General features: G+C 42.7%; 1 protein-coding gene across 1 annotated transcript in view; it reads left to right on the forward strand.

Annotated features, from left to right (window-relative positions):
- Window positions 1-1250: 1250 nt before the first annotated feature.
- Window positions 1251-27500, forward strand: part of LOC310775719 (cilia- and flagella-associated protein 337-like) — a gene marked incomplete at both ends in the record, with an annotated part of 32180 nt that continues 5930 nt past the window's right edge. Inside the window, 12 exons of the mRNA XM_083635862.1 lie at window positions 1251-1408; window positions 2950-3226; window positions 5368-5514; window positions 6303-6425; window positions 7374-7545; window positions 7877-7923; window positions 8135-8272; window positions 9629-9817; window positions 10941-11132; window positions 11623-12201; window positions 17853-18040; window positions 20588-20727. Coding sequence (XP_083491988.1) covers window positions 1251-1408; window positions 2950-3226; window positions 5368-5514; window positions 6303-6425; window positions 7374-7545; window positions 7877-7923; window positions 8135-8272; window positions 9629-9817; window positions 10941-11132; window positions 11623-12201; window positions 17853-18040; window positions 20588-20727 — 2350 coding nt within the window. The remainder of the gene's footprint in view (window positions 1409-2949; window positions 3227-5367; window positions 5515-6302; window positions 6426-7373; window positions 7546-7876; window positions 7924-8134; window positions 8273-9628; window positions 9818-10940; window positions 11133-11622; window positions 12202-17852; window positions 18041-20587; window positions 20728-27500) is intronic.

Here is a 27500-nt window from a genome sequence, read left to right on the forward strand (position 1 = left end):
CAACATGGCTGGAGGCTAACACAAAGCATTCACAACATGGCTGGAGGCTAACACAAAGCATTCACAACATGGCTGGAGGCTAACACAAAGCATTCACAACATGGCTGGAGGCTAACACAAAGCATTCACAACATGGCTGGAGGCTAACACAAAGCGCATTAGGGAGGCTGAGAGCCATGTATCGGCAGCAGAGGATAACATGATGGCCTTGGAGTCCAGGCTAACGGTGTTAGCACCATGTTTACACGGCTCACTGGACGCAGACTGCGGGGAGAAGCTCTGCCATTGGCTCTGACCATTTCAGTCGGAGCGAAGGGAAATCCCTTTCCGCTCCCTGCGTGTTGCTCTCAAACAACAACTCTCTGAAACAACAACAACGCTAGCTAGCAAGCTAGCAACCTACACGCTGAAAATGGCAAGTTTTGAGGAAGAGTTGGATTGTGCAATAAAGCAGGCCTGCGGTATCCTTTGGTGGATGGTTGTAAATATAATAATAATAATAATAATAGGTTCAATTTATATAGCGCTTTTCTAAGTACTCAAAGTCGCTTACACAAATCATTTAATAGATACAAAACATAAAAAAGAACATAACAATAAAACAAAGTATGTGATTTAAAATTGGATGAGTTATAATGATGGAGGGGAGGGTGATTAGCAGGTGAAAGCGAGTTTGAAGAGGTGGGTCTTGAGGGCCTGTTTGAAGGATGGTAGAGTGGTTGCAATGGAGCATTCTTTCTCTCGTTATACCAGAATGAGAGTGAGTTGAGCCAGTTGAGTACTACTACTACTACTAGTAGTAGTCTAGTAGTAGTAGTAGACTAGTAGTAGTCTACTACTACTACTACTACTACTACTACTACTACTACTACTACTAGTCTACTACTACTAGTAGTAGTAGACTACTACTACTAGTAGTCTACTACTAGTAGTCTACTACTACTAGTAGTAGTAATAGTAGTATATTTTAAACGGCCAAATCCTAAAGAGAACCAGCTGTTGCTCTTGTTATAGCTCAAGTTTCACTTCCACACACTTATTTCGACTCAGCTTCACTTTGGCATAAAACTCTGACTCCCCATACAACTCACCATACAACTCACCATACAACATCACATACAACTCACCATACAACATCACATACAACTCACCATACAACATCACCAAAACACTCATTGTTCTTTTTCCCAGCAAACTAACACACTTTTTATGACTTTATCATTTTGTGGCCCCATTGTCAGAATGCATGGATGATTAGCCAGGGGTGGCTGGCTGTGAGGAAGTGTAAAGGAGTGCTCATGCACGGCCTGATGGAGAATGCCCAGACATGTGAGGGTATTGTTGCAGCCTGCAGGTTCCCTGAGCAACAGGGCCACACAAGAGCTGCTGGTGGTCCTCCTCTGCTAGAGTGTGTGTGTGTGTGTGTGTGTGTGTGTGTGGGGATGGGGGGGGGGGCAATTCTCATCTTTTAAACACAGCCCACAAACTTAATTTCACCCCACCCCGTCCCACCCCCATCTCACCCAATCATTAAAGGAACAATCCACCGATTTTCAACCAGCTTTGTATCATTACAAACTCAGTAGTGCATCAGAAAACTCTAAACGGTTTTGCAGGCATCCATTTAGTTTGACAGTTATTGAGAGTTGATTTGCATTCTCAGAATCTTGCAATCTTAGAGATGATCATTTTAAAGCCATTTTTCTCATGTTTTACTTTGAGACACATAACCGATTCAAATACGTGTACATTTTGATCTGAGAGAGCTATCTCAGTCATTCAAAAAGTTATATAGCCTATAGGTGAGAGTTTCTAATTTACGGAAATGCCACACACAAAAATGAAGATGTAAAATTATGACCAAGTGAGGGGTTTTTGCAGGCCACCACACATAATGTTAACTTCTCTTTCTTTATCTATTTGAGATGTGTTGACTCAGTACCACCACTGGGGAGTGCTGCATTCATTCGCCAGTAAGCCTTTTACCAGACGATAGAGAGACCTACTGTAGAACTCTTTATAACATGCAAATGATGCTGGACCATTCTGCAAACTTAAAGGAATACACCACGTTATTTTCAGAGATTAGTCTGTTGGTCAACTTATTTGTTAAGTGATGAGGGCGTACACAGCGAAATCATCCGTATCAGATCATTCCATAGACCAGAGGTTTTCAAAGTGGGAGGCGGGCCTCCCCAGGGGGCTCCAAACGGTTTCAGGGGAGGCTCAGTGAATGGAAGTGAAATTAGTTATTAAAAGGAGATCCCATAGAATAGCCTAAAATGTGTGAGGTGGTTAAAGAGATAGTTCAGTAGTTTGGGGGAAATTTGACATTTTTTCCCACTTTCCCAGAGTCAGAAAAAAATGTATGCCTCCAGACAGACCTTTTTATGTATTTGTTGTAGTCTGAAGTTAGTCTATCAGGCTATCTTGGCTCAATTGCTGAGTGTCTATGCGATCAAATAACATGCTCCCATCCAGCGTTGTCTGGGGGGAGGCCCACAGTCTCAGACTTTGAAAACTCCTGCCATAGACTGCATAAAAAATATGGCGCTCTGACGAGCCTTCTTGTATAGCTAGCCACATTTATTTTTGGATCTATTTCATGTGATCAACCTGAACCATGTATTCATCCACCACACAGTGCTTTTTTAGCATACTACAGTCTCCCACCACCTTCACTTTCTATGTCGGTAGTTCCTGATTGTTCCAAACGTCTTTTCAGTCATGCAAATTTCACCAATCTACACCAGATTGTCAGTAAACTGCCTATCATTTAACATTCCTTAGCTTTTTAGAGCTCACCTTTGAGATAACGCTAGTCAGCTGAGTGAGTAGTAGTCGCCTAGTGTCACTGCTTTATCTTCAAGTCTACCGGGGACCTACGGACGAGTCTCCCAAAACTGACCGTAGTATTTTAACTGGTCATTGCTCTGGTCCTCTCTGCAGCGATCCAGCCGGTGGAGTCAGACCTGCAGAGAAACTTAACCTGGAGCACCTGCAGCTCCTGAGAGACGCATTTACCCGGAACACCCCGCTGGACAAGGCATCACGTCCACGAGCTGCTGGAGCACAGACAGGAGGGACCAGACAGAATGGATGGGGTGGGAGAAACAGAGGAGCAAGTGGAGAACATGGAATGGATTTGGAAGAGTTCCAGGAGGCTCTGAGCTCTGTGATCGGGCCAGATATTGAAGCCGCATGGGTGGAGAGGTTCTTCAGTGAGGTAATGAGAAATATAGACACCTTACAATTAGAGCCCGACCGATATATCGGTCATTAGAACACGGCTCTCTTGAATACTCGATTCTGATTGGTCAATCAACAAGATTCACCGGTCATTATTTCTGGACAACCGACCGCTGCTCTGCCACACCTGGATTAATCAGTTGATAAGAGCCTTTTGTCAGCAAGACACTACTAATTAGGCCAACCAGTTGCAGCTGTGGTGTCTTGTGTGCCAATTACGAATGAAACCGCTTTGTCGTTGAAAACGCTATTAAAAAATCTATTTGAATAATTATTTTTGTCAGATTATTGAATGATTTGGTAAATGGTAAATGGCCTGCATTTATATAGCGCTTTTATCCAAAGCGCTTTACAATCAGTAGATAGTCTACATTCACCCATTCATACACCGATGGCGGCAGGCTGCCACGGGAGCAAGGAGGGTTAAGTGTCTTGCCCAAGGACACAACGACGGCAGCTGGGAGGGAGCGGGGATCGAACCGCCAACCCTTGCGTCATTGGCCGACCCGCTCTACCTCCTGAGCTAAAGCCGCCCCTTCAGGTGAATGATTAAGCCCTCCGCTGCGCGTCGGGCTCAATCATTCACCTGTCGGTCATTATTTCGCCAGTAATCACCGGCTCACTATCCATTATCCCTTACATATTGGCCGATAACCGATATATCGGTATCGGCCGATATGCCGATATTTTTTTATTTTGTATTTTTTAAGTTATAGACAGCATGTCGTGTATATTTGATATTTTTTCTTAACTCAAGTTATATTTTATATTCTATTTGTGTTTTTGTATTTCTAGTTATTTATCATTATTAAATTCCCATTTCAGTTTACTGTTTCATTGCATTGATGTCATTTTAGACAATAAAGTTTATTGATAAGCTGTAAAATATCCTCCCTACATTACATATCTCAAGTCATGTCAAGTCATATCTTTGTCAAGTGTTTGATATTTGAGGGATCATTGCAAAATAATTGTATAATATAATGGTGTATTATATATTATAAAACGGCTCTCTCAAATCAAGCAATCTGATTGGTTCACAGCCATTGTATAAATCCAATAACCCACTCCAATAACCCATGGCCATGGGTTATTGGAGTGGGTTATTGGTTGCCATGGCAACTCTCTTACTAAAAGCCTTTGGTTACCAAAAAAAAAACAAATGCTGGAGACAGCTGTCAGATCCTTGTGAATCGATCTTCGCTTATAACTTTACTAATACTTCGCAGAAAATTATGTTTTTGATAAGCTGTTATCCCACTCGGCCTGCGGCCTCGTGGGATAACAGCTTATCAGCGGGATATATTCGCCACAACACACTTGCTCTCATGCTATATTGCTTAAATATAAGAATATCGGCCGATATATCGATATCAGAATTTCTTTACTTCCTAATATCGGTATCGGCATCGGCCTCCAAAATCCAGTATCGGTCGGGCTCTACTTACAATAGATGCACAAGCCACACTACTGTAGATTCTTCACCCTACAGACTGTACACTAACATATAGGGCTGGGAACGTCAATCACGATAATCAGCCCCTCACCCCTGATATCAGTAGGCCTATATATCACAACATGGATCACATTAAATCACATGTTAAATAATAAAGTTAATTCCCTTCCATTGAACCGGTATATTCGGTGTGATGTCAAACAACACTGAGATTTTCAAATATTCCTACGATTTTTCCTATGACATTTTGTTACGTTTAATTGGTTTGTTATCATCAGTTCAGACGGCAGACTTGTGCGTGACGATATTCCAAAATCACGATCACCACCTCATCACAATATCTACTGAGACAATAAACGATAAGCTCACCACTATAATAAGGCGGCCGCGTTTCGTGGGGCGACGGCGCACAATTGCTCAACTGCACATGCTCAGAACGGCCCGCGGCGCTAGAAATGAGCGCACGAAGCGTGCAATATTTCTAGTATTGAATTATCGCCCCAGGCAGCCCTACTATGTTTACTATCCTGTCAGTCCTGGTGTAAACCCACTCTGCCAGGAAAGAAAATACCGATGATGATGATGATGATGATGATGGTGATGGTGATGATGATGATCTTGATCTTGGGCTACCCTGACTCATACCACCGCTCCATAACCAGGTGGATCTGGACTGTGTGGGCCGGGTGGACTGGCAGCAGCTGTGCTCCTACCTGTTTCTGGAGTTCAGCGAGAGAGACCGCGCCTCCAACCCCAGAGCCGCTCTGCTGGACAGCCAGCCGCAGATCAGACACTGCTCTCACAACAAGGTGGGAGGAGCTCGTATCTCAGACACCACTGGTCTGATTCTGGTGAAACTTGGAGGAAATGAAGCATCTTTGCACCGTCTCAGTGACAGTGACAACTGATGCAGAATGCCCGAGGAGGTCAACGTTTCTCATGCTATTCTAACCTTCAAGTGATAATACGTTAGATGTTCATCTAAATAAATGTGTGTTAAGTCACTATCTATCTGATAGTGACTTAACACAATGGTGATTGAGCGTATGGCCCATTGATGGAAGCCTTTGCATTTTCAGTATTGCAGCATTTATGAACTTGGTGTCTGTGGTGACACAGGGTGGGCGGAGCTAACACAATAGACTCACTCTGTAGGTTACTGTAGGTTCACAGAGTGGGCGGAGCTAACACAATAGACGCACTCTGTAGGTTCACAGGGTGGGCGGAGCTAACACAATAGACTCACTGTAGGTTACTGTAGGTTCACAGAGTGGGCGGAGCTAACACAATAGACGCACTCTGTAGGTTCCTGTAGGTTCACAGGGTGGGCGGAGCTAACACAATAGACTCACTCTGTAGGTTACTGTAGTTTCTTGACAACTCTCGTGTGAAGTAGAATAACAGTAAAAAAAAATCCTCCACATCCGTTTTAAACAGTGAAATACTGACAGCCAGACTACAATGTAGGCCTCTGTTTTGTCCAGCCTTCCTTCCTTTCCTTTCCTTTCCTTTCCTTTTCTATGTCTTTTTGAAAATGAGTACTTCACTTCCTCCACTGTCTTTTGTATTGATTGTTGTTGTATCCGTTGCTCTGCAGCTGGAGCCGACGGTGCGTGTGGTTGCTGTTCCCCATCCTCTCCCTCTGCGCTATGTTAGTGTCAGCAGGGGGGGGCAGCTCACTGTCTGGAACAGCGGCCTACACATCCTCAATACGCTTGAGGTGAGTGAGCTGATGCTACTTGTGCATGCACTCAGAAGAATGCACAATGGGGCGTCCGGGTAATGCAGCAGTAGATTCCCTGCCTACCAACACGAGGGTCGCGGGTTCGAGCCCCTGTGTTACCTCCGGCTTGGTCGGGCGTCCATACGGGCACAATTAGCCGTGTCTGCAGGTGGGAAGCAGGATTATAAGGGTATGTGTCCTGTTCGCTGTACTAGCGCCTCCTCTGGTCGGTCAGGGTGCCTGTTCAGGGGGAGGCGAACTGGGGGGGGGGGGGGGGGGGGTTATGGATAGCGTGATCCTCCCACGCGCTACGTCCTCCTGGTGAAACCCCTCGCTGTCAGGTGAAAATGAGCGGCTGGCGACTGCACATGTATCGGAGGAAGCATGAGCCTACAACCCTCCCCAGAGTGGGTGGAGCAACGACCGGGACAGCAGGGGGAATTGGCAAAGTATTACAAAACTTGGGGGGGGAAGTATGCACAACACACGCATGCACACACACACGCACACACAACAGACACACAACACACGCGCACACACACACACACACAACACACGCACACACACACACACACACACAACAGACACACAACACACGCACACACAAATACACATGCACGCACAACAGACACACAACACACGCACACACACATACACACGCACGCACAACAGACACAGAACACACACACACATGCACGCACAACAGGCACACAACATACGCACGCACAAGCACGCACAACAGACACACGCACGCACGCACAACAGACACACACGCACGCACAACACACACAACACACGCACGCACACACACACAACACACACACGCGCACGCACAACAGACACACAACACACACAACACACGCACAACAGACGCACTACACACACAACACACACACGCACGCACAACAGACGCACACACACACACATACACTTTGTACTCCTCAGCTTGCCGGGGATCCTGCAGAGGAATGGGCTAGCAAGAGCAGATTCAGAGGCTGGACCACGGATGCCGTCTACATGGGAAACGCCCACAAGGTTGCCATAGCAACCGACCGCAGGGCCATCCACTTTGTCAATGTGTGCACAACCAGTATCCTTGAGGATGTCCAGCTGTTTGGTAAGCTTGGATACTATGAGTATAGCTTTATTATTGTTGACAGTGCCCATGAACTCCACTCCCATTTCTTGACCTCATGCAGCACTAGTAGGCGTAAATATTAATTTCTAACCAATGAAACCATCAAAACAATCCCGCCCTTCCACACCCCACCCATCGAATAAAACAAATCCCACTGGTTTAGACTGTTGAATGATCCCTCACCGCATTATGTCCCGGCCCAGCAGCCTGTTTGAACTCACTGAAAATAAGTTACTTTACCAAAATGCCGTTTTCAAGCTTTTAATTTTCTGCCCCCCCCCCCCCCCCCCGCCCCCATCTTCCCTCCAAGGGTTTCGTAATGTCCCAACTGCTCTTTGTTACTGGTACGATGTCCAGGTAAGCCCATTATTATTATTGCTTCATCCCACTGAATTCATTTTGAAAACACTGAGTTCATCAGTTTCATGAATTAACTTTCATGAATTCACTGAATTCATTTTGAAAACACTGAGTTCATCAGTTTCATGAATTCATTTTCATGAATTCACTGAATTCATTTTGAAAACACTGAGTTCATCAGTTTCATGGCTGTTTGTGTCCCTCCAAGTCTCCAGAGCAGCCCTCTCTGCTGCTGTGGGGGGACGACAGAGGAGGAGTCCACCTCATGCGCTTCCTGAACCCCTCTAAGGGCCTGTTTGAGAAGCCCTTCAGGAAAGACCCAGGCTTGCGGAGGATCTATTTCCCCGTAAGATTGACTTGCGTAATAACATGCACCTGTTGATTATACTATGTAATAACATGCACCCGTTGATTATACTGTGTAATAACATGCACCTGTTATTATACTATGTTATAACACCTTATACCAGTGGTTCTCAAATGGGGGTCCGGGGATCCCCAGGGGTCCGTGGCACTTTGCCAGGGGGTCCGCGAAAAGTTTTCAGGAAAATGAAACTAAAAACTTTTTTTTGCGTGCAAAAGCTTCATAGTTCAACGAAAATATGTTATGCTTTTCTAAAATGGTTCATGGATTACATTCCAATCTAACAAACCTATCAATCTAAAAGTCAAGCACGTTAGCGTGGAAACAATAAAGCTTAGCCCAAAATCAGAATGAGGGGGTCCCCGGTATATTTTCTATCTTGTAAGGGGTCCTTGGCTGAAAAACATTTACATGCACCTGTTGTTATACTTAAGCAATATATCACGAGAGCTAGTGTGTTGTGATGAATATATCACACTGATAAGCTGTTATCCCACGAGGCCGCAGGCCGAGTGGGATAACAGCTTATCAGTGTGATATATTTCACAACACACGCTGCTCGAGTGCTATATTGCTTTTATAAAAGGGTTCCAAGTATAATAATATAATAATAATAATACTATAAGTCCGACTGGCATTTTATTCTGATAGAGTCAGTTGAAACAATACTGTAAGGCGGGACCTCTAGCAAGAAGATAGACGTGCGGGTGATTTGATTGGATCGTTCTGGAGACTGAAGTCGACATTGGCCAATCCTGGCGCTTGGCTCAGAGCTTTTCCAAAGCCCGACACCAGAGCCGTATGCTGACCAAGTAACGTTACGTCTTATTTAGAAATGCGGGGTTAAGAGTGAGGGCGCGCGAGAGAGGGGTTCAGCCCGCGTCTATTCTTGTACAAATCATCATTTTCTGCGAAGTATTAGTAAAGTTATAAGCGAAGATCGATTCACAAGGATCTGAAAGTTGTCTCCGCCATTTTGTTTTTGAGGTACTTTTAGTAAGAGAGTTGCGCCATCATGCGTCCATAATGACGACTAGTGACCCTCCATACAGCAGATCAGGAGAAAGCTGTTTGTCTCGAGCGCAGCACTGCCATTTAGTAAGAGAGTTGCCATGGTAACCAATAACCCATGGCCATGGGTTATTGAACTCGGTTACTGGAATTATACAATGGCTGTGAACCAATCAGATTGCTTGATTTGAGAGAGCCATTTTATAATATGTAATAACATGCACCTGTTGTTATACTATGTAATAACATGCACCTGTTGCTGTTCATACAATGTTGCACTTGTATCTCACAAATCACGTCGTTTACTGATGTCACTCTTCACAACAGCACCTTGGTGAACACAGCCTCCTGGTATCTTACCGTCACATCCCCAATATCCACCAGGAGCCAATCAACAGAGTGATGTTCGAGCCCCACACTGACGTCATCATGACATCATCAGAAAGCGACACCACCTCTGTGGTCATCATGAACGTGTCTCTTAGGCAGGAGCCTTACATTTGGAAGATCGAGCGGGTAATTCATTTCACTGTGTTGGTTTTGACCTAATCTGATGTTGTATTGTACTGTATGTTGTGCTATTGTATTGTACTCTATGTTGTGGTATTGTATTTTTAGTAGTCAGTATTAGTTTATGATTTTTATTCAGGTGAGATGAGACTTGGATAATGATGATTTCATTCTTAAAACCCCGAATTTCAGAAACACACCTGCCCACTAAGGTCTGGAGTCAAGCCTTTGGTGTTCTTAGTGCCTCCATGGCCTCAAAATGAAGGATATGTAAATCATGTTATTTGTTATTATTATATATATTTTAAGTACGTATTTCCCTTTCTTGATTTGAGCTAAATTGACCTTATTCCCATAAAAACACATAAAAACAATCGTATGCAAAAGAAAATCTGTAAAAAGATTGAAGAGTAGTGAAAATGTCATTCTGACTGGCCTGAGACAGCAACACCCACAGTGTGTTCAGAGGTTGTTTGGAGGGAGAAGATGGCGGGTCACGGCCCTCTGGTCTGGGTGACAGTGACCCAGCAGACTGCGACTGTCAAGGTTTGAAAGTTGACTCACTCCATTAGACTCCGCCTGCTCTCGTGGTAGACTCTGACAGCAGTCAGTGTCCTCACATTGTAAATGTGACATGACATCATTTACCAACTGAAGTACACCGAGTTAAAGATTTTATCCGTAAGACCAGATATCAAGATGTGAGCCAAGTTTGTCATTTTAAAAGGTTCACTCCCAGCCACTAAACGGATAATGCTGTTGTACAAAACAATATTAAACTGGGTGGTTTCCTATTAGTCACAATGGCCGTTTTCGTCTTCTTTTTTCCCTCCTTTTTCTTTTCTTTTTTGAAAGAGCACACTGATTTTATGCTGCAATAAACTGTCTGGCCAATTTAACAATGAAGTTGCCCTCGACAATTTCCAAGTGCAAACTAACAAGACTGGTGGCTAACTTGATTTGTATAAGAAGAAGGGGTCATGCTACACTTTCCGAACCACACAGAACTATGAAACACCAAGTTACGAGAAGGTCCTTTCTGTCTCACAAAGCATCGCATTCTCCCCAGCCTAGTCTCATGTTATGCCACTTTCTCTCCCCCTTTCCTCCCTTCTTGTCTGCTTCACAGGGAGCCAGGTGTTTTGACTACTGCAGGCCTCTGCAGGTGGTGGTGACAGGAGGCTTCGACCGCACAGTCAAGCTGTGGACTCGATTTGTGACCTGCAAGCCTGTAGCTACTCTGATGGGTCACCGCACCACTGTGTTAGATGTTGCTATCTACCAGCCCTTCGGACAGGTCTTCAGCTACTCCAAGGACGCTGTGAGTCTTTCAAATTAAGCTGGAAAGGAGATGAACTGGCTTGACAATGGATCTGTGTTGAGCTACCTCATTTTAAATTGTGCTTTTATCACATTGACAACCAACCAAAACCATTTTGACTTTTGAGTCTGGTCAGAGCTAGGTGTCAACCAAAAGATTTACCATGGTGTAATTGGCACAGTGCAATCAAGAGGCAAATTCAGACACTCAGACACTCCACCCCTCTTTAGCTGTTACACCTTTGTCCCCGGGGTCAAGGATTTGAGAGAATCGTTTTCTACTAATCATGTCTGTTCTGTATTGAGCAATATCTAGATCGAAATGAAGTAAAGTGATATTATTGTGAAAATTCTAGTAAAAAAGGAAGGAAAAGTTGTTTTATTGTGAAAATTCTAGTTAAAAAATGAATGAAAGTTGTAATATTGTGAACATTTCACATGAATGATGTAGTTACTTGGTTATAATGGTTTGAGATTTGCTTTTCCATCAGGAGCTAAGGTTGTGGGACATCTCCACCCATCACTGTCTGAGGAGCATCCGCCTGCAGTTCCCCTTCCTGCAGCCAGGGCGCCTCCCAGAGCAGGGCAGCTTCCCCCTGCTGCTGTTGAGCCCTCTTCTTCCTGGACACACACAGCCCCACCTGCTGGTGGGCTGCAGAGATTACCTGGCGCTGCTGAATCTGGCCCAAAGCAAAGTGAAGAATGCAAGCGGCGCGGCCCTCTCTTGCGCTCTGTACAACCCCACCCTGAGGGAGGTGGTGACGGGGCACGTGGACTCCTCTCTGTCTCTGTGGGAGGCGGAGACAGGGAGGAGGCGGCTCGTGGTCTCCAACGCTCACGGAGAAGCAGAGCTCACCTGCATGGCGTTAGACTCCTCCCACAGAAGGCTGGTCACCGGCGCTTGCAACGGCACCATCAAGGTGTGGGACCTACTTAACGGGCTCAACCTACACAAGCTGGAGCCCGTCACCCACTCTGAAGTCACGGGGGTCGTCTGTCTCCACGGCAATCAGGTCCTGGCCGTGGGGTGGAGCCGGCGTATAGTTCAGTATGACATCAAAGGTGCCAAGGTAAAATCAAAGATACTTACGGTACTCACATCACTTTCACTTACTGGAAAACAGTCTTTCATAGTGACCTCATGTTGCACTATCAGGCGTAAATATCATAGACTGTAAAAAGAGACATTTACTTTCTACATTCTACATTTCTACACAATGAAACCATCAGATTTTTGAACAGTCCCGCCCCTGCACAGCCCTCCTATCACAGAAAACTGCCTTTCTCTCCTGACTCATGTTCCATTGGTTTAGACTTTTGAATGATCCCTCACTGCATTATGTCCCGCCCCTCACTGCATTATGTCCCGCCCCTCACTGCATCATGTCCCGCCCCTCACATTATGTCCCACCCCTCACTGCATTATGTCCCGCCCCTCACTGCATTATGCCCTGCCCCTCACTGCATTATGTCCAGCCCCTCACTGCATTATGTCCCGCCCCTCACTGCATTATGGCCCGCCCCTCACTGCATTATGTCCCGCCCCTCACTGCATTATGCCCCGCCCCTCACTGCATTATGTCCAGCCCCTCACATTATTATGACCCGCCCCTCGCGCATTATGCACCGCCCCTCACTGCATTGTGTCCTGCCCCTCACTGCATTATGCCCCCCCCCCCCCTCATGCATTATGGCCCGCCCCTCACTGCATTATGCACCGCCCCTCACTGCATTATGGCCCGCCCCTCACTGCAGTATGTTCCGCCCCTCATGCATTATGTCCCGCCCCTCACTGCATTATGGCCCGCCCCTCACTGCAGTATGTTCCGCCCCTCATGCATTATGTCTTCATTTCCAGCAGCAGTTATTTTGGAATAAATAGAAGAAGAACTGGGTAGATGCCACATAGTCCCAGTGACACCATTTGATTGACAGGTGATCTCTGGGACCTGCAGTGCACAAACACCACAGCAATGACTGTTTAGTACCAAAGATGGCGCCAAAATGAAAAAAGAAGAAAAAAAAGATCCTACAACCTCAAACCTCACGCATTCACTTTCCACACAAGCTCTTCCCCAGATGTTGAATGTGGGCAGATGAGTCTGTCCCACACACACGGCTGTCACCATAGCGACTAATCTGGTGCAGACTTCAGTATTTTTCTTAAAAACTGTCACAAAAAAACATAATTCTAGCTTAGAATGCTGACAACACTTTACTGTAGGCTTATGGGGAATTTGTCTCAAATTAGTCTCAGATGTTGTGAACAAAATATTACCTGTCTTATTGTTTCAATAATATGTTTCAACTTTTCTCATGATATCCAATAGAATGAGAATATGCCTTTTCCTCGTTTGGGTAAAAGGTTATTTTAGATGATAGATAAACTCATGTGCACCCATCCACACTGACACATAGACCAAATCAGCGGGGATGTTTACATTTACTTCCGGTTACCCCTGGGTCCACACATTATAATGGCGGTGGACGGCACAAACTGACGTGTTGAAGACAAAAACAGACAAAGAAGACAAAAATGGTTCGTCCGTGTTGTGTTGTTGTTTAATATCATTCATAACAACACTTTCACTAACGTTAGTGGAGACCAGACTAGCTAATTTACCTGTTGGACCAGACCAGAGTAGACTTGAAGCTAAATTAAATTAACGTGGCGTCAGTAGCTCTGTCTGTAACATTAACGAGTCTGCAAAAAAACAGCGAGTTTGACAGACAAACAAACATTATTAGCTAGCTAACACTACATAAAACAAACACAGAAGAAAGGCTAGATATGTCGGACAAGCATGTTTACCAACCGTTTGAACATTTAAATTGAAAGTAGTCGGCCGAAAACAACGAGAGGGTTTGACAGCATTTATTTGACAACACGCACATTTAAACCTGCCGCCTTCCCCAAGTGGTACCCGGAAGTAAATTTGTTTACATGGTGACGTCACGGTGATTTGGTCTATACTGCAGGTGTCAAGAAAAAAAACGATTTGCCAATATAAACACATGAAGGGCAATGTGAGACAACAGTCTATATAAACACATGAAGGGCAATGTGAGACAACAGTCTATATAAACACATGAAGTGCAGTGTGAGACAACAGTCTATATAAACACATGAAGTGCAGTGTGAGACAACAGTCTATATAAACACATGAAGTGCAATGTGAGACAACAGTCTATATAAACACATGAAGTGCAGTGTGAGACAACAGTCTATATAAACACATGAAGTGCAGTGTGAGACAACAGTCTATATAAACACATGAAGTGCAATGTGAGACAACAGTCCATATAAACACATGAAGTGCAATTTGAGACAACAGTCTATATACACGTGAAGTGCAATGTGAGACAACAGTCTATATAAACACATGAAGTGCAATGTGAGACAACAGTCTATATAAACACATGAAGTGCAGTGTGAGACTACAGTCTATATAAACACATAAAGTGCAATGTGAGACAACAGTCTATATAAACACATGAAGTGCAGTGTGAGACAACAGTCTATATAAACACATGAAGTGCAGTGTGAGACTACAGTCTATATAAACACATGAAGTGCAGTGTGAGACAACAGTCTATATAAACACATGAAGTGCAGTGTGAGACAACAGTCTATATAAACACATGAAGTGCAGTGTGAGACTACAGTCTATATAAACACATGAAGTGCAATGTGAGACAACAGTCTATATAAACACATGAAGTGCAATGTGAGACCACAGTCTATATAAACACATGAAGTGCAATGTGAGACAACAGTCTATATAAACACATGAAGTGCAATGTGAGACCACAGTCTATATAAACACATGAAGTGCAATGTGAGACAACAGCCTATATAAACACATGAAGTGCAATGTGAGACAACAGTCTATATAAACACATGAAGTGCAATGTGAGACAACAGTCTATATAAACACATGAAGTGCAATGTGAGACAACAGTCTATATAAACACATGAAGTGCAATGTGAGACAACAGTCTATATAAACACATGAAGTGCAATGTGAGACAACAGCCTATATAAACACATGAAGTGCAATGTGAGACAACAGTCTATATAAACACATGAAGTGCAGTGTGAGACAACAGTCTATATAAACACATGAAGTGCAGTGTGAGACTACAGTCTATATAAACACATGAAGTGCAGTGTGAGACTACAGTCTATATAAACACATGAAGTGCAATGTGAGACCACAGTCTATATAAACACATGAAGTGCAGTGTGAGACAACAGTCTATATAAACACATGAAGTGCAGTGTGAGACAACAGTATATATACACATGAAGTGCAATGTGAGACAACAGTCTATATAAACACATGAAGTGCAATGTGAGACTACAGTCTATATAAACACATGAAGTGCAGTGTGAGACTACAGTCTATATAAACACATGAAGTGCAGTGTGAGACTACAGTCTATATAAACACATGAAGTGCAATGTGAGACCACAGTCTATATAAACACATGAAGTGCAGTGTGAGACTACAGTCTATATAAACACATGAAGTGCAGTGTGAGACAACAGTCTATATAAACACATGAAGTGCAATGTGAGACAACAGTCTATATAAACACATGAAGTGCAGTGTGAGACAACAGTCTATATAAACACATGAAGTGCAGTGTGAGACAACAGTATATATACACATGAAGTGCAATGTGAGACAACAGTCTATATAAACACATGAAGTGCAATGTGAGACTACAGTCTATATAAACACATGAGGTGCAGTGTGAGACTACAGTCTATATAAACACATGAAGTGCAGTGTGAGACTACAGTCTATATAAACACATGAAGTGCAATGTGAGACCACAGTCTATATAAACACATGAAGTGCAGTGTGAGACTACAGTCTATATAAACACATGAAGTGCAGTGTGAGACTACAGTCTATATAAACACATGAAGTGCAGTGTGAGACAACAGTCTATATAAACACATGAAGTGCAGTGTGAGACAACAGTCTATATAAACACATGAAGTGCAATGTGAGACCACAGTCTATATAAACACATGAAGTGCAGTGTGAGACTACAGTCTATATAAACACATGAAGTGCAATGTGAGACAACAGTCTATATAAACACATGAAGTGCAATGTGAGACCACAGTCTATATAAACACATGAAGTGCAATGTGAGACAACAGTCTATATAAACACATGAAGTGCAATGTGAGACAACAGTCTATATAAACACATGAAGTGCAGTGTGAGACAACAGTCTATATAAACACATGAAGTGCAGTGTGAGACAACAGTCTATATAAACACATGAAGTGCAATGTGAGACTACAGTCTATATAAACACATGAAGTGCAGTGTGAGACAACAGTCTATATAAACACATGAAGTGCAGTGTGAGACAACAGTCTATATAAACACATGAAGTGCAGTGTGAGACAACAGTCTATATAAACACATGAAGTGCAGTGTGAGACAACAGTCTATATAAACACATGAAGTGCAGTGTGAGACAACAGTCTGGGTTTGCAGACGTGCACATGTCATGTCCACGCCTCAAACTCCAGTGTTACCTTTTACCTCGACCTTTAAACAACAACATCTGCTCTGTGGTGAGACTCATTCCTAGAAGACTACAGTAGCAACCTTCAGGACTTCTGCTCGTCCAGCACATTCTGAACACTTTTTCCCCCCCGAGTTATACATTCACTTCTCTTGCTTCAAGATCTCCCGGTGTCGGCAGAGCCAGGTGGGCTTTTGAGAAAACATCTTCGGTCTGCAAAAACATGGGCGGAATGTTTTTGGAAGTAAATTATATTAGTGGATTACGTAAAATGCGAATACCGGTGACTTTACACGTGCGACTGGTGAGATCAAAGTAGGAGTAGGACTCAAGACGTTTCACTCCCTCCTGAAATCTATCAAGCTGTTTTATCGCTTTGTATCTGACTTGACATCTGAGAGACAAACCCACCGCATGGACAAACCAACAACCGTATTGAACAGAATGAGAAAGCATACATCATCATATCATCTGGCTTTATGTATGTGACATACATGTTTATGTTTATGTTTATTTGTTTATTTGGACGGGACAGTGCAAAATTAATGAACACAGAAACCATGGAACAGATAATAAAACCTGGAACATAATAAAAGTGTAAAAATTGCCGGATTTAGCACGAGGCTAATTTCCATCCGTTTATACATACATACATACATACATGTCAGGTATTTAACGTGCATCTATTCTGCGTTAAAGCTATCTGGATAACAATGAAGTTGAACTTGCCTGAAAACGAAACAGCCAAACACACAGCCGCATATAAATGTCTGTGTACTTGTTTTGTATTGTTGGATTATTTAAATTTAGTGCCAGTAGGGGGCGTATGAAGATAAGAGGTCACCTTAATCGAGTGAAACTGGAAATAGCGGTTCCAAAAATAGGAACTAGAAGTGCACTCAGAGAGCGCAGACCCCCACCAAGGCTAATACTCCAGTCTTCTATGATATGCAAATTTTGTGAGTCAGAGCAGAACCCTATAGAACCCCAGAACCCCATGTATGTATATATATATATATATATATATATATATATATATATATATATATATATATATATATATATATATATATATGTATATATATATATATATATATATATATATATATATATATATATATATATATATATATATATATATATATATGTATATGTATTTACATAGGATGTGTATGTGAGGGCGGACATGTCGTGGAAGTCTGCTGGGGTCCATAGCTCAGACATCCTGGCGGTGTGTCAGTGTCCGGCTCTGGGGGTGGTTGCCACGGCGAGCCACGATGGAGAGGTCATCATCTGGAGGCTGGAGACACAAGAAGCACTGCTCCGCCTACAGAGAGACACCCAGCCTGCAGGGTGAGAGGATGTGTGCGTTTGTCTTTTCTGGCTAAAACTGAAGGATGTGAAAAGAAAATACATGCTTGAGGTTCAGCGGTGCCATTGAAGACCGATACGGCTGAACCTTGAACATTAGTTGACCATTAGAATGTTCAACAAATATGAATTACATGGTTTACAAATTCTTTGTTGAATATTCGTATACAAGTTGTAGAACATTTGTAAAGGTTGAGCTCATGTTCATTCTGAGAATAGTTGATCATTAGAATGTTCAACAAATATTAATTAGTTAACAAATTGTTTGTTGAATATCCGTTAAACATCTGTAAAGCATAGGTTGAGCGCATAGTTCAAGTTCAACTAATTTATTATGAAAATAATGTGGATATGTTCATCAATGGTCACATACAGTATACTACTCGATAGATCTGTTAAACATACAGATGAAGCTGAATTGATGAATTGTTGAATGTCAACTAATAAGCTGTTGAAACGTTACTAAGACTCTGTAGACTAGTAGGCCGACTATCCAAGTAAAGTGCCCCCCCCAATGTTTCACCAAAACCATGAAGCATTTACCATGAAAGTAACGATAATGCAATTACAATGTGAAAATAGTGATGGCGATCTGAGAAAAATAAGTCATAGCCTAACATGAACTTGGAATGACTTGAAACTAGATTTCATAATAACCTGTTGGCGTAATGCATTAGGATTTAGTGAGAACGCGTAATCTCAATGTCCTGCACTCTATTGAGAAAAGCAGATTGCTGGCAGTCTGCAGTAGAAGGGTGAAAAAAACATCTTTCTTCATCAAATGGATGATCACAAAAATAAGTTAAAAAAAATCATCTTTGTGTCAAGTTACAATTAGCCTGAGTTCTTCTGAACGTTTAATCTTGCGGTAAAGGCAACGATGCTGTTAATTGACAACTTTTTGGGTGCAGGTTTTCAACATTTTGGTGACATATTTGTTCCTGATTGGCCGTGAGGTCGAGTGCATCATTTGTGGTGGCAGGACGATGTTTACTGTTGTTTGCTTTGTGTTTCCCGCCTGCTCTGTGTGCGTGTCCAGTGCAGCGCCGCCTGTGGACAGCCTACTGTTCCTGCAGCACAGAGCTGCCAACAGGCAGCTGAGGAACCGAGCGGTCCTAGTCTCATCTCAGGCAGGTTGCCTCTGCTTCTGGAGCATCACTGGGGACACACACACCTATGGTGAGAGAGGGAGGCCCAGAACTCAGAGTGTAGGGAGTACAGTACCAGGTAGACAGGACAGAACTCAGAGTGTAGGGAGTACAGTACCAGGTAGACAGGACAGAACTCAGAGTGTAGGGAGTACAGTACCAGGTAGACAGGACAGAACTCAGAGTGTAGGGAGTACAGTACCAGGTAGACATGACAGAACTCATAGAGTGTAGGGAGTACAGTACCAGGTAGACATGACAGAGCTCAGAGTGTAGGGAGTACAGTACCAGGTAGACATGGCAGAGATGGGCGAAAATACATCATAAAGTATTTTGATACAAATTACAAATACTTGCTCAAAAAATGTATCACAATACAAATACAAAATACCTGTCTGAAAATGTATTTGAGATACAAATACGTATTTTGTATTTTGAAAATACATGAAAATACATTTTATAAAAACTTATAAAGAGCTGCAACGATTAGTCAATTCATAGATGAATTGCCAAATATTAAATTAATTGCCTATTTTGATGATCTATTAATCATTTAGAGACATTTCTTTAAGGAAAATGTCCTAATTCTCTGATTTCAGCTATTCAAAAGTGAAATTTTCTGGTTTCCTTAGACAGTAAATCCTCTCTTTAGTCCTCTGTCACAGTATGTGTACTCCCTAACACACTGCAGTTCTTCCATTTTAGTTTTAGTTGTTTTTCAGTAGAACTAATTTCTCCTTCAGCTCAGCTGTTAATCACCTTCTGTGAGGGCTTTTGACTTAAAGGCAGCATTTCTGCATGTTAACCTCAAGTTTTGGAACTTTGACTATGTTTAGCCATAGATATCTGACATCATAACACAATATATAAATAACTGAAATAGGTAAAAGGCATAGTAGGTCCCCTTTAAACAACTTCACATTCACCACCATGTCAGTAACTTGTCGTCACAGTATTTATTTAACGTGCAAACATATTTATACAACTAGAAAAGGTTACATTTCAGGAATTGAATGCCCTGATGCACATCCTGTCTAAGGTTGTGAAATTGTGAATCGGTGAGAGGAACGATGAGAAACTGCATCTGCAGTAGAAGGGTGAAAAAAACATCTTTCTTCATCAAATGGATGATCACAAAAATAAGTTAAAAAAAATCATCTTTGTGTCAAGTTACAATTAGCCTGAGTTCTTCTGAACGTTTAATCTTGCGGTAAAGGCAACGATGCTGTTAATTGACAACTTTTTGGGTGCAGGTTTTCAACATTTTGGTGACATATTTGTTCCTGATTGGCCGTGAGGTCGAGTGCATCATTTGTGGTGGCAGGACGATGTTTACTGTTGTTTGCTTTGTGTTTCCCGCCTGCTCTGTGTGCGTGTCCAGTGCAGCGCCGCCTGTGGACAGCCTACTGTTCCTGCAGCACAGAGCTGCCAACAGGCAGCTGAGGAACCGAGCGGTCCTAGTCTCATCTCAGGCAGGTTGCCTCTGCTTCTGGAGCATCACTGGGGACACACACACCTATGGTGAGAGAGGGAGGCCCAGAACTCAGAGTGTAGGGAGTACAGTACCAGGTAGACAGGACAGAACTCAGAGTGTAGGGAGTACAGTACCAGGTAGACAGGACAGAACTCAGAGTGTAGGGAGTACAGTACCAGGTAGACATGACAGAACTCATAGAGTGTAGGGAGTACAGTACCAGGTAGACATGACAGAGCTCAGAGTGTAGGGAGTACAGTACCAGGTAGACATGACAGAGCTCAGAGTGTAGGGAGTACAGTACCAGGTGCACAGGACAGAGCTCAGAGTGTAGGGAGTACAGTACCAGGTAGACAGGACAGAGCTCAGAGTGTAGGGAGTACAGTACCAGGTAGACAGGACAGAACTCAGAGTGTAGGGAGTACAGTACCAGGTGGCAGAGATGGGCGAAAATACATCATAAAGTATTTTGATACAAATTACAAATACTTGCTCAAAAAATGTATCACAATACAAATACAAAATACCTGTCTGAAAATGTATTTGAGATACAAATACGTATTTTGTATTTTGAAAATACATGAAAATACATTTTATAAAAACTTATAAAGAGCTGCAACGATTAGTCAATTCATAGATGAATTGCCAAATATTAAATTAATTGCCTATTTTGATGATCTATTAATCATTTAGAGACATTTCTTTAAGGAAAATGTCCTAATTCTCTGATTTCAGCTATTCAAAAGTGAAATTTTCTGGTTTCCTTAGACAGTAAATCCTCTCTTTAGTCCTCTGTCACAGTATGTGTACTCCCTAACACACTGCAGTTCTTCCATTTTAGTTTTAGTTGTTTTTCAGTAGAACTAATTTCTCCTTCAGCTCAGCTGTTAATCACCTTCTGTGAGGGCTTTTGACTTAAAGGCAGCATTTCTGCATGTTAACCTCAAGTTTTGGAACTTTGACTATGTTTAGCCATAGATATCTGACATCATAACACAATATATAAATAACTGAAATAGGTAAAAGGCATAGTAGGTCCCCTTTAAACAACTTCACATTCACCACCATGTCAGTAACTTGTCGTCACAGTATTTATTTAACGTGCAAACATATTTATACAACTAGAAAAGGTTACATTTCAGGAATTGAATGCCCTGATGCACATCCTGTCTAAGGTTGTGAAATTGTGAATCGGTGAGAGGAACGATGAGAAACTGCATCTCAAACAAAAAAGGCCTTCCATGAAATTGGACTCTTGTTCAAATCCTCACATCCTTAAAATGACGTCCCCTCCTTCTGCTTCATAAACTAAATCCAAAATAACCTGGCTATCTAGAACATAATTACTAAAGAACAATCACTCACTGAATACAACTTTCCACTATCAGCAGTGGTAACACCATTCTAGTGTCAAAATCTGCACAGCCATCATTATGCACAGTGAAGCTCAGACATCCTTGTAGCAACAGAAAGACATTTTTATTTTCATTAGGGTACTTTGGTGTTCAGTTATAGTTTTTCAGTATAACTAATTCCTCCATCTATTCAAATCAGGTTTATGACAGTTAGTTGTTTTTCAGTACAACTAATTTCTCCTATTCAAATCAGGTTTCAGTTTAGTTCAGTTAGGTTTTTTTTCAGTACAACTTATTTCTCAATCTATTCATATCAGGTTTTAGTATAGTTCAGTTAGTTTTTTTTTTTCCAGTACAACTTATTTCTTCAGCTATTCACATCAGGTTTCAGTTTAGTTCAGTTAGTTAGTTTTTCAATACAACTTCTTTCTCAATCTATTCTGAATCATATCAGCTTTCAGTTTAGTTCAGTTAGTTGTTTTTCAGTACAACTTATTTCTCTATCTATTCTGAATCATATCAGGTTTCAGTTTAGTTCAGTTAGTTGTTTTTTCAACTTATTTCTCCATCTATTCATATCAGGTTTCAGTTTAGTTCACTTAGTTGTTTTTAGTACAACTAATTTCTCCATCTTTTCACATCAGGTTTCAGTTCAGTTAGTTGTTTTTCAATACACCTTATTTCTCCATCTTTTCATATCAGGTTTCAGTTCAGTTTAGTTCACTTAGTTGTTTTTAGTACAACTAATTTCTCCTATTCAAATCAGGTTTCAGTTCAGTCCAGTTAGTTGTTTTTTAGTACAAGTAATTTCTCTGTTTATTCATATCAGGTTTCAGTTTAGTTCACTTAGTTGTTTTTAGTACAACTAATTTCTCCATCTTTAGTTTAAACCTGTGTCAATGTTTACATGTGTCAATTTGAGAATAAAAAGAAAAATGTATTTTATGTATTTGAAATACACAAAATACAAGATCTGAAAGTATCTTGATACAAATTACATCTTATTTTTCTCTGCCCAGCCAAATACAAATTACAAAATACAAAAAAGTAGTTGAAATACGTATTTCAAATACAAGTATTTCAAATACTGCCCATCTCTGCCAGGTGGACAGGACAGAGCTCAGAGTGTAGGGACAGTACCAGGTGGACAGGACAGAACTCAGAGTGTAGGGAGTACAGTACCAGGTGGACAGGACAGAGCTCAGAGTGTAGGGAGTACAGTACCAGGTGGACAGGACAGAGCTCAGAGTGTAGGGAGTACAGTACCAGGTGGACAGGACAGAACTCAGAGTGTAGGGACAGTACCAGGTGGACAGGACAGAACTCAGAGTGTAGGGAGTACAGTACCAGGTGGACAGGACAGAACTCAGAGTGTAGGGACAGTACCAGGTGGACAGGACAGAACTCAGAGTGTAGGGAGTACAGTACCAGGTAGACAGGACAGAGCTCAGAGTGTAGGGACAGTACCAGGTGGACAGGACAGAACTCAGAGTGTAGGGAGTACAGTACCAGGTAGACAGGACAGAGCTCAGAGTGTAGGGAGTACAGTACCAGGTGCACAGGACAGAACTCAGAGTGTAGGGAGTACAGTACCAGGTAGACAGGACAGAACTCAGAGTGTAGGGAGTACAGTACCAGGTGGACATGACAGAACTCAGAGTGTAGGGAGTACAGTACCAGGTAGACAGGACAGAGCTCAGAGTGTAGGGAGTACAGTACCAGGTAGACAGGACAGAACTCATAGAGTGTAGGGAGTACAGTACCAGGTAGACAGGACAGAACTCAGAGTGTAGGGACAGTACCAGGTAGACATGACAGAACTCAGAGTGTAGGGAGTACAGTACCAGGTGGACATGACAGAACTCAGAGTGTAGGGAGTACAGTACCAGGTAGACAGGACAGAGCTCAGAGTGTAGGGAGTACAGTACCAGGTGCACAGGACAGAACTCAGAGTGTAGGGAGTACAGTACCAGGTAGACAGGACAGAGCTCAGAGTGTAGGGAGTACAGTACCAGGTAGACAGGACAGAGCTCAGAGTGTAGGGAGTACAGTACCAGGTAGACATGACAGAACTCAGAGTGTAGGGAGTACAGTACCAGGTGGACAGGACAGAGCTCAGAGTGTAGGGAGTACAGTACCAGGTGGACAGGACAGAGCTCAGAGTGTAGGGAGTACAGTACCAGGTGGACAGGACAGAGCTCAGAGTGTAGGGAGTACAGTACCAGGTGGACAGGACAGAGCTCAGAGTGTAGGGAGTACAGTACCAGGTAGACAGGACAGAACTCAGAGTGTAGGGAGTACAGTACCAGGTAGACATGACAGAACTCAGAGTGTAGGGAGTACAGTACCAGGTAGACATGACAGAACTCATAGAGTGTAGGGAGTACAGTACCAGGTGGACAGGACAGAGCTCAGAGTGTAGGGACAGTACCAGGTGGACAGGACAGAACTCAGAGTGTAGGGACAGTACCAGGTGGACAGGACAGAACTCAGAGTGTAGGGACAGTACCAGGTGGACAGGACAGAACTCATAGAGTGTAGGGAGTACAGTACCAGGTAGACATGACAGAACTCATAGAGTGTAGGGAGTACAGTACCAGGTAGACAGGACAGAACTCAGAGTGTAGGGAGTACAGTACCAGGTAGACATGACAGAACTCATAGAGTGTAGGGAGTACAGTACCAGGTAGACATGACAGAACTCATAGAGTGTAGGGAGTACAGTACCAGGTGGACAGGACAGAACTCAGAGTGTAGGGACAGTACCAGGTGGACAGGACAGAACTCAGAGTGTAGGGACAGTACCAGGTGGACAGGACAGAACTCAGAGTGTAGGGAGTACAGTACCAGGTGCACAGGACAGAGCTCAGAGTGTAGGGAGTACAGTACCAGGTGGACAGGACAGAGCTCAGAGTGTAGGGAGTACAGTACCAGGTGGTGAGAACATTGTTACTGTAGAACAGGCCCTCTCATACCAACTGATGACCCCACCCACACTGGCTGATGATACCATACACATTGGGACATCTGTGAGCCAGATTCGACCTAAGGATCTCGACTGAACTGATGTCATCTGTGATGTCACTCAATTGTGATGTCACTCAGGCAGTTGTGATGTCATCAGTGATGTCACTCCATGGATGTATTAAAAGAACTGGATAGGGGACCTGCCACGCCCACCCATGCATTCGGACGGAGGTAGCTCATTGGCGCATGAAGCCATCATGGGGGCTTTTTCTTCCTGGTTTTACTTCCTGACTATGCAGCCCAAGGCGAAGTGCGCATGTGTGCCATGACGTGTTCCATGACGTCTCCCACCCCTCCCACCCATGGATTGTATTACAAGAAGAAAATACCCGCGTATACGTCTCTTAGTGGCTTCTGAAGAAAAAAATGCCCCATAAAAAATTAGTTGATAATTAAAAGAGTCGTTTTATACTTTGAGTGACACCCGGAAAAAATTCCCCTGGGTTTAACAGCTGCCGGAGTCCCCATGCAAGTGGATGGGAATTTTCCTTTCTGGGCTGCATGGCGTCACGTGACTTGCAATACAGAGCTTCGCCAGCATGTTCAAATGGCTTCAAAGCCCAGCGCTATTCCTGGGGGCTTGTGTCACTCGAGCAGTTGTGATGTCATCAGTGATGTCACTCGAGCAGTTGTGAGGTCATCAGTGATGTCACTCGAGCAGTTGTGATGTCATCAGTGATGTCACTCGAGCAGTTATTCATCATTAGTGATGTCATAAATCCTTCGAGGCTGAGATTGCAAGTAGGACCGGCATACTAAAAGTTATGCATTTAGGAAATTATTAGGAAAAGGAAAAGGAAATGATTATGCCATGATAATGAGAGATTATAGAGTTTGAGTTTAGCGGTCAAAATGATCACTTACGCCCGTTCTAGTAGTTATGGAATCCTGGTCCTTCTAGTGTTGAGGGAAATATATTAGAGTAAAAGTATACATTTTATTTAGGAATGTAGTGGTGTAAAAGTGAATGTTGACAGAAATATAAATATTCAAATAAAGTACAGATATACAACCCAAAAAATACTTCAGGAGTACTGTAACAAAGTTTGGTAACATTACACCACTGATGGATGGAATAGGCTATCTTAGAAAAACTCGATAAATAAGACACTTAAAACTAAAATACCACGCTTAACACCTTAAAACGGCAGTCTTGTCTTGTTAGAGTTCTAACGAAGTGACGACCAGCTGTCGTTTCTCATCGTCCCTCCTCAGGATGGATTTATGAACGGCTAGCTCTGACAGTTAGGTTGAACTGTTGCCTTAGCCTTACGCCTGCACACTTCCTGGCAGCCCACAGCTATGTCTCTTTCCAGATCCCATCTGTGTTTAGTGGTGAGGGATTCATGCACTGTTACCACTGTGTGTGTGTGTGTGTGTGTGTGTGTGTGTGTGTGTGTGTGTGTGTGTGTGTGTGTGTGTGTGTGTGTGTGTGTGTGTGTGTGTGTGTGTGTGTGAGAGAGAGAGAGAGAGAGAGAGAGAGCATTTGTGTGTACATGTCTGCATGCATTTTTCTAGCTGAGAGGAATGTGTGTGATATAACAGAGTCCATTTCAAAATTGCATGAAAGTCTTTTCAATCTACTGTATCAACCTATCATCAATCTATCTCAATCTTTCAATTCTACCGTGTTTTCTTGCTATTGCTTCAACTTCAAACAGACTGGCAGGGTAGGAAATGCACTTTTCTAAATGAGGACTATTTTTGCCCCTGTGAAATATATTTCAGAGGCATTTTGGATAATTTCCAGGGCAATTTGATCAAATGTTGGGAAATACCTTAGTTGCACCTACAGTATGTGGCATGACAGACCAATCAATGACTCTTATCCAGCATATTTTATTTCTAAAAGTTCATAAACTATCACAGTTAAAGATCCCCATTTCCTCAACAAAACTGTTGATTGTCTGGCATGTTAGAATAGCCTTTATTGTCATTGCACAGTTCCCCATACAACGAAATTAAGAGTGCTTCAGCTGACAGTGCATTAAAATCAGACATAAATAATTAAAAACATTTAAGAAAAAACAACAACAACAACATTAAGAACAGATAAGGACACATGACACCTAGACGGGGGGCAAAAAAGCAGGAACAAAACAATAACAAAAATACTGGGTAATAAAAGGTAGTAAAAGAATATTGCACGTTGATATATTGTATTGCACAAGTTCATGTATTGCACTAACAGAGAATTAACGGCTGCTGCTGTGATTGTTATTGTTATTAATGTACTTGGCAAAAACATGAGTGAACTAGCTGGCCAGCTAGCTTGTGCTGCCTGTCACTGAGGTCAATAACGCTAGTAGGAGGAGGGGCGGGGGTTGTACGGATGGATGCCTAGTTGGCCATTTTCGAGTCACGCTTTGCAAATACAGAATCATGTTAAAATACAAGTATTAAACTACATTTTATGGGGACATTTAAAAGCCCCGTCA

The sequence above is a fragment of the Poromitra crassiceps genome (assembly GCF_964638095.1).
Source record: "Poromitra crassiceps genome assembly, chromosome: 4".
NCBI classification, from domain to species: domain Eukaryota; kingdom Metazoa; phylum Chordata; class Actinopteri; order Beryciformes; family Melamphaidae; genus Poromitra; species Poromitra crassiceps.